We start from the raw sequence: 12447 nt of genomic DNA, 5'->3' as shown, positions 1-12447 counted from the left end.
TGTGGCTCCTGCTTATAAGATAAAGAAAAAAAATCAGATGACCATCTGTTTCAGAAATACTGCCATCTATTTCAAAAGCATCATAATCAACTTCAGATCCAGATTCTTCAAGTGGCTGCAGAATTTCCTCATCAATCAACCATCTCCCATTTCACACCAAACTTTTGCAATCAAGACAACTACAGAAGCACACTGCAACAATGAATGTTTGGGAATTTATCATGCCTGTAATTTGTTTTTCAAGTTACATAACACTTTGTGGAAGCAAGAACATCCATCTAGCAGCTCTCAGAAGTATTAAAAGAGTGAACAGCTAACTACAAGCCATCACTGCTGGGAAATAATGCATCATGAATTAACAATCATGAAGGCCATACTCAGACATTCCTTGAGTGCTGACAGTTAGGAGAATCACAAAACACCCATAATTTTTATGGGTAGTGAATGGACTGTGTTAAAATTTAGTGAGATGAAAAAGTACCAGATGAATGGGAGGAATTAATCACTATCCCTATATACAAGGAAGGAGATAAAGGAAACTGCAGGAATTACAGAGGAATTTCTCTACCAGTCACAGTCACAGCATACAAAGTACTGTCCCATATAATACTCCAAGGACTAATCCCCTAAATCAAGGGCATAATAGGGGACTACCAGAATGCTTTTTGGAAAAGTGGATCAACAACAACAAACAGCATATTCTGCATCAAGACCATCAATGAAGAACTAATGGAATACAATAAGAACATCCATGGCTTGTTCTTGACTTCATGACAGCCTAAGTTTTGGTGCACAGAAAAAACGGTATGAGAAATGAGAAATCATGGCAGAATATGGCAGCCTTAAGAAATTCATCAGCCTGGTCAAAACATATATGGAGACTGCAGTAAGACCGGTGACATATATGATTAATTAATGTAGGTTAATTCTTACAGAGAAGAAGACAGCAACCAGCCACTATTAATACTGCTATTTATTTAGGTAAACAGCGCCGTTACCAGTTTTGAACTGGCAAGTTCATCATCAGATGGCTGTTCACATGGTATGCAAGGTACACTTTACATTATTGTCAGTTTTCGATTTTTATTCTTCCACTGCGGCGAAATATTTTTGGTGAGTTGGTGCTGACAAAGGCACTTGTGTAATTTTTACATCATCATATTGTGCAAAGCACCACACACACACACACACACACACACACACACACACACACACACATACACACATACACATACACCAAATGAATTTGCCACATATGAAGTTATCACAAAGATTGCAGATTTACAAATAAGTGCTGGATATATTTTGGAATATTCGAAAAATACAATCCTGCAACTTCGCAACAAAATCATGTGGAATTTTCGACGGCAACAACACACCAAAAATATTTTGCCACAGTGGAAAAATAAAAATCGAAAACTGACAATAATGTAAAGTGTATCTTGCAAATCACGTGAACAGCCATCTGATGATGAACTTGCCAGTTCAAAACCAGTAACGGCACTATTTACCTAAATAAATACCAGTATTAATAGTGGCTGGTTATTGTCTTCTTCTTTGTAAGAATTAACCTACATTAATTGTACACAGCCACAGTCTCATCTGTCAGTTTTAGACAAAATAGTATATGGTTAATTATTGGACTGTTATTTTGGAGCACTAATTTGCTCATCTTTCTTACATCAACAACTTTAATAAGTGACTGCATTTCTAAGAACAGTTCCTCTGTTGTTACTGTCTGATGCACACCTCTTATGACACATTATTTAATTATCAAATAATAGGGAATGTATATATCAGTATCTTTCATGCCAGTACTAGTGACTTCATAGTATTATTAGCAACATCTAGACTCTTTACCACTATTTTAAGCTGTTTATACCTCACCTGGAAATGTCTAGCATGTTATGCTTTGCTTCAGAAATAGAGCTGTGGAGCAGCTTCCTAACTGCCATAGGGCGTAGTGTGCCTATATTTTTATTTTTTACATCTGCAGGCAAAGCATATGGGTCAGACGTCTTGGGAGATTGGAGGCACAACTAATACTTTGTGAAGTGTTTTAATTATTGTTTATGATATTGACAGATGATGCACACACTTTTTCTACAATAGGTGTTTTTTGAGAGCCATCTGTTCTTTCTGAGGCCATGTTAGGGATATTAGAAGCAATGATTTTCTTCTTGTCATTCTTAGGACCTGAACTTACATTCACTGGGCATTTATGGTTATTTGCTACACCCACTACTTCACATAATCGTTTGCATCTGATAATCTGTGATTTCTTCTTTTATTGCATTCACCACGCTTACAGCTGCTGCCATTGGTTTCTCCCACTGTTGCATGTCCTATAAGCACATCTTCCCTTGCAAGTCACTGTAGTCAGACTGCCGCCCTCACCATCCTACCTGCCATACGTGCCATATGGGAAGCAGTCTCTGAGTACCAGAACGACTGCACTTGTTTAAGTGTCCAGTTTCGCAAAAGTGGAGATATAATATGCATTAGTTCACTGCTTAATTATTAGTGAGCAAGTACAAATCATCATCATCATCATCATCATCATCATTATCATCATCATCTTGGACAGTTTCCAGCCTCTGGCTGGGTCTGTATGGAACATAGGCCTTTCCATCATCTTCTGTCTTGCCACCATCTCTCTGTGTTCACCTTGGTCCAGCCTTCTCCTTTCTTCTGGACACATTCCTCTACTCCTCTCAGCTCTCTGTCTCCCGGTCTTACTCTTGGTCCCTTTCCTTCCAGTTTCATCTCTTGTATACTCCTGGGTATCTTCTTCTCTTAATGTGCCCATACCATCTCAGCCTTGATTTCTCTATCTCCTCCTGTAATGGTTCTACCTTCATTAACTCTCTGATCCTCTCATTTCTTAACCTGTCTATCTGTGTCACTCCAATACTGTTTCTCAAGAATTTCATCTCACTAGCTTGTACTTTGCTTTTCTCTCTTCCTTTCATAACCAAGGTTTCGGATGCATATGTCAGGATCGGGACATAGTATGATTGATATATAACCTTTTTACTGATTTGGGGTACATCCTTTCTCCATATCAGGCTTCTGACACTCTTCCGAAATTCTTCTGCTTTTCTCCCCCGCTCGTTTGTTTATCTGGTGTTTTTTCCATCTTCCTTTATCAGGCTTCCAAGATACTTTAAACTCTCCACTCTCCTCAATCGTCCACCACCAATTGTTATTCCAGCTGTTTCTCTCTCCTGCTTTCTTGTTGTGATAATCATCTCACTGTTACTTATACTAAATTTCTCCACACAATTTTCATTACTCGATATAGCCATTGCATCCCCACCACTCCTGCTGCTCTTACCATCTCTACATTTAGCTCATCCACACCTGTTGACTTCCCTCCCTTCATCTTTCCGAGTGCCTCTTCCACTTCTCCCCATGTAAAGTCTTTTTCTATTTGCTGTTCCTCCTCTTTTTTCTCCTCAGCTTGTTCCTCTTCATCTAGGTCTCCATTCGGGTTCAGGAGTTCTTCAAAATACTCCTTCCACATATTCTTGAGTTCCTCCTTATTATCTACATCTTGTTCACTTTTGTTCACCATTCGAGCATAATCTGTCATACCATTCTTCCTCTTATTTTTAATCATCCCATATAATACCTTCCTTGAACCTTCAATATCCTCCTCCATCATTCTGGTCCACTGTTTCAGTCACTTTCTTCTTTCCTCCGCTACCACTCTTTTTGCTTCTTTCTTTCTTGTCTGATACTCTTCTCTTGTCTCTACTGCTCTCTTCTGGAAACACACCCTAAAGGCTTTATTCTTCTTCTGTACTATATCCTTTGTTTTATCATTCCACCAAGGTGTTTCTTTTCTTCTCTTTTGTTGCTTGTCCTCCCACATATTGCTTCCACTGCACTTACTAATGTTCCCTTGAATCTACCCCATTCCTCTTCTACCATTTTTGGTTCATCCTTTGGCATGCTTTCCTTTACTAGTTGTAGGTACTGTAGCCTGCTTTCTTCCTCCTTCAACTTCCACACCCTTATACATCTTCCCTGGTCTTCTGTCCCTTTATTGTCCTTAGTCCCTCTCAGGTTCTTAACCAGCAAATGGTGGTCGCTATCCAAGGCCTCTGATGGTATTACCTTAGTGTCAATGATGTTCCTATTCATCTCACTATCATACAGGAAGTAGTCAACTATCGACTTTCTCTTTAAGTCAGGTAATCTTGTGGCTCTCTCTTTCCCAACCAGAAAGCCATTTCTTTGACAGAATTCCAATAGTCTTTCACCTTCATCATTTTGGCAGCCCCAACCCTCTGGTCCAAGCACACTTTCACAGCCTTGTCTTTCTCTTCCAGCGTGTGCATTTAGATCCCCCATTGCTATCATATTCTTCCTTCCATCTGCTTCTGCATTTCCTCTTCAAACTCTTGCTTCTCCTCAGAAGTGCAACCCACCTGTGGCACATACACTTGTGTTACCTCTATGTTCGTCCCCTTGAGTGATATTTTGGTCTTCATCATCCTATCACTTATTCTCTTCAGTTCCTCTATTAATCCATCTCTTACTGCTATTCCAACTCCATTTCTCCTTCCCTCCTCATTTCCATTCCATTACAGTTGGTAGCCTTTCCTCAGTTCTCTCCTTCCTTCTCCTTTCCACCTCGTTTCAGCTAACCCTAATAGGTCTAACTTCATTCTTTCCATTGTGTCTACCATCTCCTCCACCTTTCAAGTCAATTTTTATATATTTAATGTTCCAAATCTTAGTCCTTGTTTATAGCCAGTTTGTCATTGATTAAATCTGTCCCTTTCATGGCCTGTTCTATTTTTGAAAGCAGAAATCATAATCCACTAGTGGCTTGCTGGGCCTACCGTAGCTTCGCCAGAGCCCCATTAGCCATCACTTTTCAGGGTTCCTGTAGGACCTTCACAGCTACCGTAGCAGTCCTGGGGCACACACAGTCCCCACTGTACTTCGCTCCTATAGGCAATCCCCTACTTCATGCTGTTGCCCATCTCCCATGACTTGGATGACGGGCTGGACTTATAGGAGATGAGCACGTACAACTTAATAGCAACATTGATATTGCTCCATATAATGTTTATTAATTTGAGCAAATACAAATTAATAAATGTTATATGGAGCAATATCAATGTTGTTAGTGTGTTCCCACAGAAAGAATTTCAGTCCTGATAAACACCTCCAATCCATTGCCCTTAGCTTAACTTGCTACGTCAAGAACTTGATCCATGTCCTTCATTGCCTCTTCACCATCACTACCCCATTACCACTTCCAACATCAAACTCACCTCATCATACCTTACACACCTGACTAACTATATACTTTTCAGCAATTACTTTAAATTTTAGGGGAAGATATTCAAACAAATCTGTAGCACAGCCATGGGATGCTGCATGGCATCCTCATAAGCCAACCTCTTTATGGGACATCCAGCGGAACTTTTTCTATCCACCTAACATTCTAAACCCCTTTTCTGGTTCATGTTTATTGATGATGGTCTGAACTAATGGTCAAGACACTGTATTTTCATTCCACTACTGACTTAACATTTCCTCTCAAATCCATTTTACCTGGTACTCTTCAGCTCACAGCACCCTCTTTCTGGCTATTGATTACCACATTTACAATGGCTCCATAAAAGCCTCTGTCCATATGAGGTCCACCAAACATCAATAGTACCTCCACTTCAATAACTGTCATTCCTTCCATACTAAAAAGTCTCCCCATACTGTCTAGCCTCTGTGGATGGCTCAACAGGAGTGGCAAAGTAATTCCTTGCCCATTAAACAAAAGTACATACTGTGGATTTCACAAACAGACATTACCCTCCAAATGTAGTCCATGAACACATCTCCTGCACCATACCTACATATGCCCCTAATTTTCCAATTAACACCACAAACTAGTTGCAAAGGAGGACTCCCATTTTTGTCCACACTATCGGTTTGGAACAGTGTATTCACATCCTCTGCCAGAGCTTTGACTATCTTTCATTGTACTCTGAAATAAACAATGTCCTTACCAACTCTTTGTAATTGATATACCACTGCCCACTTGATTTATAAAATATCCGTATCTCATGCTTCCTTCCAATTTCTTGCCACAAGGGGCATATCCTTGTGGTCTATTCCAGTTGAGTCATAGGCAAATCCTATTCTATCAGGTGCAGACCCACATGTGAAAGCAGTCATGTCAATATACCAACTCTATTGTAACTTTTCCAGTGCCCTTTAAGTGAGTGCAACTACCTGAATGAATGGACACTGCTAAACTGTGGCTATGAGTAAAGTTGAGCACTCAGTGTTGCAACACACTGTCAAGCACAACATGCTTGACTTCAATGACTGCTTCACAAACTGTGCCATTCCAAGTACTGTAACTACCCAGGATAATATAACAGTATTAGAGTCTACATTTTTATTAGTCAGCTCTGAAGGAGGACATTGTCAGAAAGCTTACAAACAATTTTGATATTGATTATGCCTGTTTAGCGCTTTACTGCTTCTATTACGTGTAATCCATCCATGATTTTCCAGTGTTGTGTTAATACATTTAATAATGTATAAATGATTACTGAATGATGGCATTCTGCACACTAAAATTGATAGGAATATTGTGAGGACAGAAGAAATAGTTAAAATAATTTTATGAAAAACTGCAGTTTAGGGTTTAATGCTCTGTTTTTTTTTAGAATACCTTTGAAACAGAGTTCTAGCTTGGGCAGGGAATATTAGGGAATTTACAGGGATTTAACTAGAGCACAATGTGACTCGGTATTGTTGCTATCCAATTTAAGTGTTTAGAAATCATGTTCCTTACTCTGGAGAGAAAGAAAGTTGTAAGAAATCAAAGAGGGGGCTATTTAGATCAATAAAGATCTTGATCTAAGTCAAATTTTCAAATAGTTTGACTGTAATTACTAGTGAACTTTCTTTCATTTGTATTTACTTTCTTTAATTCTGGACAAAACCTAGGAGAACAACCCCCCCCTCCCCCCTCCACCTTTTTTAATAACATCTCTACATTTTATTTTTCTCCAGAGGAGAGAACCTGTGTTCTGTATGCTACAGACATTCTTTTTGAGTCTTGGATACTCTTATTCAGAAAGGCAGTATAATGATTAAGATACATTCAGGAGATGCAGGCTTTAAATCCTCATCGACCATTCAGAATTATGTCTTCCGTGGTTTCCCTAGTTAGTTAACACGTGTGCTAATATCAGTCCTTTGAAAAGGTCACAGCCAGTTTCTTTCTCAGTTCTTGCCCAGTCTGATCTTGTGCTCTACTTTAAAAGAATTCGTTGCCTATAGGACATTAAACCCAAATCTTTATTCCTTTTTTTTCATACCACCTATATCAAATTCTTAGTGATCTTGGTAAGTATAGACACTCTGTCCATTCCATCATTTATTATGAACTTTTACATTATGTGCAGAGGTTCTTGAAAAAGTATAACTCAATTTTACAGGAAAAGCAGTCATGAGCAGCTTCTTCTTACTACCAACAGCAGCGCAGTTGAATCAAATGAAGCTCTAGAAAAGAAGCGAGTTTTCAGGCATTTGTTTCAGGTAAGTGTACATACATACCCCTACTCACTTAGCAGAGTATAGAAGGAAACCTTCAGGAATGTAAAGTTGATCAGTAATGCAATTGTAAATAAATGTATTTGCAGGAAACAGTTTCTATCCACCACATTAGCTACCAATGTACAGTGGAACTTTTAGCACAAGAGTCAAATGTTGTAAGAACATTATTGTTACTTATATGTAATGCTAAAGTAATATCTAATTCTATGACCATCAAAGTATTTTTGTTTGAATTTCAGGTTGCTGTTAATCTATTAAAGTTAACTGCTGTCTGCTTGTGTAAGAATATAAAGGTTGGAAAACACAAAAACCTGAGGATAATTTGTAGATATTTTTGTTCCATCATCATAACTTTGACTGCTCTGATGCCATCATCCATCTCTTCTAGTCTTTTCTAACATTTACATCACTTCATATTGGTATCTACTAGGTTAAACATCATTAATTTATTTAATATATTTTCATGTTTGTCTTTACTTCTCTTCAGTACTTTTTCCTGTGACAAGTTTATATCCTGATTGCCATAGGACATCTCACTAACATACACATCTTTTTTTGCAATGATTTTTCACAGATTTGTTTCCCTTGTCTGTTCTTTCTGAAGCCTCTTCATTTCATACTTCATGTGTCTATATTAATTTCCAACATTCCTTTAGGGCATACAGATTTCATCTGTCTGCTGGCTGGTCACTGACTGCTGATTTTGGGGCAGGGATGGCTATATAAAGATAAGTGTAAGAACTTGATGTGGTGTCTGAAAATACTAAATGCTTTGAAATTTGACTGGGTTAGATTTTATTATTTTAAATGGACTCAAAGACGTAAATATTGTTTGTTTATGAAAAATGTTTCAGGTTACTAATTCTCAAAAGTGTACAGAGCATTATTATTATATGTCATCTGAAATCCCCTATTTATGAGTATAACCATCCTGAAATAAATGATTTATGATTCTAAATCATTTGAAAGCTTAATTACCCACTGAATTAGTTAGTAAGAGGTTTTGTCTTATTACAAAAATTTTAAGCAAAAATATTACACTGTCAGAGTTCAGAATTTGCAGTGATTAAAGCAAAATAGGCAATTTAAATTTTTTGGGTCCAAATTTTTAATGTCAATTATTTTGCAAGTTAACTAAATACAGATAATTTCAATTATATTTTCAGAATTTTGGGTATGTCTGCTTCCAAATAATTGGCAACAATACCTCTTCTGTTGCTCATTAGCTCAAAATGTTTTACCATATATGACATTATTGGTACTTCACTTAACTGTAACTTTTAATTCTCAGTGTTCCAATAAAATCAAGTGCATCATTGTTATGAGGAAGAAAAATATAAACTACTGATCTATAAGTTTAAATAAGATTTCATTAAATAACAATTTATCTGTTTCTGTACAAATTACATGTGCAACAGGATTAGGAATAGATTGAAAGCATAAAAAAACTTAGCTGTTTTTGGGAGTAGAAAATGTAAGAGAGGGATTAGATTCCAGCTTACTACATTTCATACTTCTACTTCCTTAAGCAAAATTCATCTTTCATCTTCAGAATTTACCTCCAGTTTTTGCTCTTCTTCAGCAACTCTCTTCTACATTTGCTATTTTTATCTTATTTATGCTCTAGATTACCCTTCCTTTGCTCAACCTCCTTGAGTCCATCTGAAGATGAAAAGAACAGATTACCACTCACTGCATAGAGGGGGCACTAAGTGGTGGGCAGGCACAGTAAAAAAGACTGCTAGATATCATTATCTATTGGATGAAGTCTTTCATCAGACAAAGAAAAAACAAAAACTTGCACTTCACACATATGTAACTCACATCCATTTGTTTTATTTGGTATGTGTATTCCATGGATCCATACATGCAAGTAATTCACTTGGATGTGGAATGTGTCAATACAATTATACAAATACAACAAATACTACAGAATAATAATAACAGTACAATAATATAAACAATAGTAGGCATCAATTTTTCTTAATTAGTAGCGAACATTTATCTAGTATTATAATTCACTGTCTAACATTAATATAGTATTGTATCTTTCATTTAATAACTGAATAACAAGATGTATCTTTTTATTCAAGGAGTACATTAAAAGTGTATATGGAAACTTTTAATTATTTCTGGAAAAGAATTCATCTAAGGAGTACAGCGGATGGTCAAGCAGGTATTTTTTTAATGTACATCTGAATAGCATTTCATTTTCTCTTGTACATGTAATATTATTAGGCAGAGCATTCAAAGTCTTAATAGCAGCATACTTTACTCCATCCAGTGACAAATTTTTTACTTCAAAATGGAGATCATCTTTACCTGTAGCATTATAGTTGTGGTATGAACAATGTGTTTCATACTGAGCATAATTTTTAATGACAAAATTCATCAGAAACTATGCTCTGTATGAAATAAATTGTTCATACCACAACGATAACACTGGAGGTAAAGATGATCTCCATTCTGAAATAAAAAAATTGTCACTTGTGCAGAAGGGAGTAACTATGCTGCTATTAAGAATTTTAATGCACTCCTTAATTATAATAAATGTACAAGAGAAAATGAAATGCTATTCAGATATATGTTAAAGGAATACCTGCTTGGCCATCCGCTGTATTCCTTAGATGAATTATTTTCCAGAAATAATTAAACACATTGCGACTGTTGTCTTTGGGTGGTAAGGCCCAACTGCAACTGCATCTGAAGTGAGCAGAAATCTTTCCTGGTTTGGGTAGTGGGGCTACAGAAGAGGTATGGAGTGGGGAGGGAAGCGATGGCAAAGAAGAGTTGGTGGGAAATTGTAGTACTGCCTGTCGGAGTATACAAGTATATGATGTGGATGATCAGGACAGTTGCCTGCTAGGTGCAGAATTGGAAAGCTGTGCTGGGGGAGAAGGGAAAGGACAGAGGAGAAAAGTAGAGAAGGAGTGATGACTATGTTGCTGCACTGGCAGGGTAAAAGGAGTATGAAGGGTTGGAGAAGGAGCAAGGAAGGGAATAGGCAGGTGGATGAAAGAGACTAGCAAGGATAGGGGCCAGGACAGTTACAGGAGTGAAGGACATGTTGCAGGGTGAGTTCCTACCTATGCCATTGACAAAGGACCATATTGGTGGGAGAAATCCAGGTGGCAAAGGCTGTGAAGAAGTTGCTGAAGTCAAGCACATCATACTGGATGCCATGGTCAGCAGCTGGGTTGTCCATCTGCTTCTTGGCCACAGTTTGACAGTGGTCATTCCTGTGGACAAGCAGCGTGTTAGTGATCATGGCCACATAGAATGCATAGCATACCAGATTTCCATTGTGTGAAGTATTCATTAGTGGCTTTAGTTGACACTCCTCTACCTAGTAGCTCACAATCAGACAATGAGCTGATGCCATGTCCACCATCTCCTCTGAATGCATAACTAAATTGACTTCTTGTAACTGTTCTCCAATATTCACATTTAGTCATAACTTAGGTTTATGTTTAGACTGTCTGCTGCAGCAACAGTAACTGGCTCTACTTCCACTTTACCTAGTGATCTCATCTGCACAGTTCTTACTAGTGTTGACAACCAACTAGGTAAAACAGATCTATATTAGCATCAGTGGGAAATTCCTGCAGGGAGATGAGATGCCTTTGTCAACAGAAGGCAGTCTAGCCCAGTAATATCACTGGGGTTTAATTACATCTGCTGGCTTTTCTGTACCACTATCTGTTTTCCAATCAACAGCTTATATGTTGTTACTCTGGAGGTATTTAAAAACTGCCAAATCTGAGTAAAGAAATCACAATTAATTTACTTGAAATCTCTTATTTATGAAATTTTATTGAAACTGTACTGTGCAATTTTCCAAAAACAAACAAATTGCCCCATACCACTGTTACAGCCAAGCTCTTCATGTAAAAGTAAGGCTTCTGAACAATGTTTTAGTTCTAGAGTTTAATAAAATAATTGCAGAGGGAACAATATATTCTGCTAAAAGCAAGTGAAAAATATCTAATAATCATAATGGAAGCTCTGTTTTATATTTGTTTAGATGAAGGCTTTTTTTCCTCCCAAAATATACTCTCTCAATGAGCTGTTATTCATTTATATGTAAAGAATTTATAGCAAAAATGAGGGTAATACACAGAATGCACCACTGTATCTTGAAATTTTAAATTAAGGTATCATTTAGAAGCTAAAGGGTAAAGAGACAAGAAAGACGGTGGAAACTTGGACAGTGAGTTAGGAGCTGTTAATAATTTTAATAACAATAATGGTAAATCCTGGCTGGAGCAGTGTGTAAAATAACGCAACAGTAACCACTTACCTCTACTGGGCCGATGGGTGGAGCACAGAAACACATAGCAGAAAACAACATTCACACAAGCTTTTGAGCTCTTGCTCTTTTCACAGCAAATGCACACAAACTCACACACACAACCACACAGACACCTGAACACACACTCTTGTGATCACAGCGAGACTGATTATTGATACTCAATTATTGAAAGCAGTTGGCTGAGCTGAGGGAGGTGGAGTGGAGGTAGGGAAGGACACAAGAAGGTAATAGCAGGAAAAAGGCAAGTCTTTGGAACATGGTCCATGTTCATGTACATGTGAGTGTGTGTACTTTGGCAGAGCAAAAGCTTGAAAGCTAGTGAGGATGTTGTTTCCTGTTACATGTTTCTGTGCTCCAAGTGTCTCTACACTATAGAGGAGTGATTGCCTTTGCCTTATTTTATGTAATAATCTTAATACATAGATACTAATAACAAGGTAAATGGTAGAACAGAGAAAAATCATTCACGTCCGAGACACACAAAAAAGAAGTGAACTTGTAAAATCAGAGGTATAAGACAGAGGAACAAAAGAAAAAGATCAAAA

At 37.6% G+C, this 12447-nt stretch overlaps 1 protein-coding gene across 2 annotated transcripts in view; it reads left to right on the top strand.

Moving 5' to 3' along the window:
- The window catches only part of LOC126483652 (integrin alpha-PS4-like), a 174148-nt gene that overhangs the window by 138715 nt on the left and 22986 nt on the right, over positions 1-12447 (top strand). For both annotated transcript variants that reach the window (XM_050106715.1, XM_050106714.1), the window contains exon 18: positions 7473-7572. In XM_050106715.1, the coding sequence (XP_049962672.1) occupies positions 7473-7572 (100 nt within the window). The remainder of the gene's footprint in view (positions 1-7472; positions 7573-12447) is intronic.

This window comes from Schistocerca serialis, chromosome 6, assembly GCF_023864345.2.
Source record: "Schistocerca serialis cubense isolate TAMUIC-IGC-003099 chromosome 6, iqSchSeri2.2, whole genome shotgun sequence".
Taxonomy (NCBI): Eukaryota; Metazoa; Arthropoda; class Insecta; order Orthoptera; family Acrididae; genus Schistocerca; species Schistocerca serialis.
Note: the sequence above shows the minus strand (reverse complement) of the source record. Positions and strands in the feature narration are given on the sequence as shown.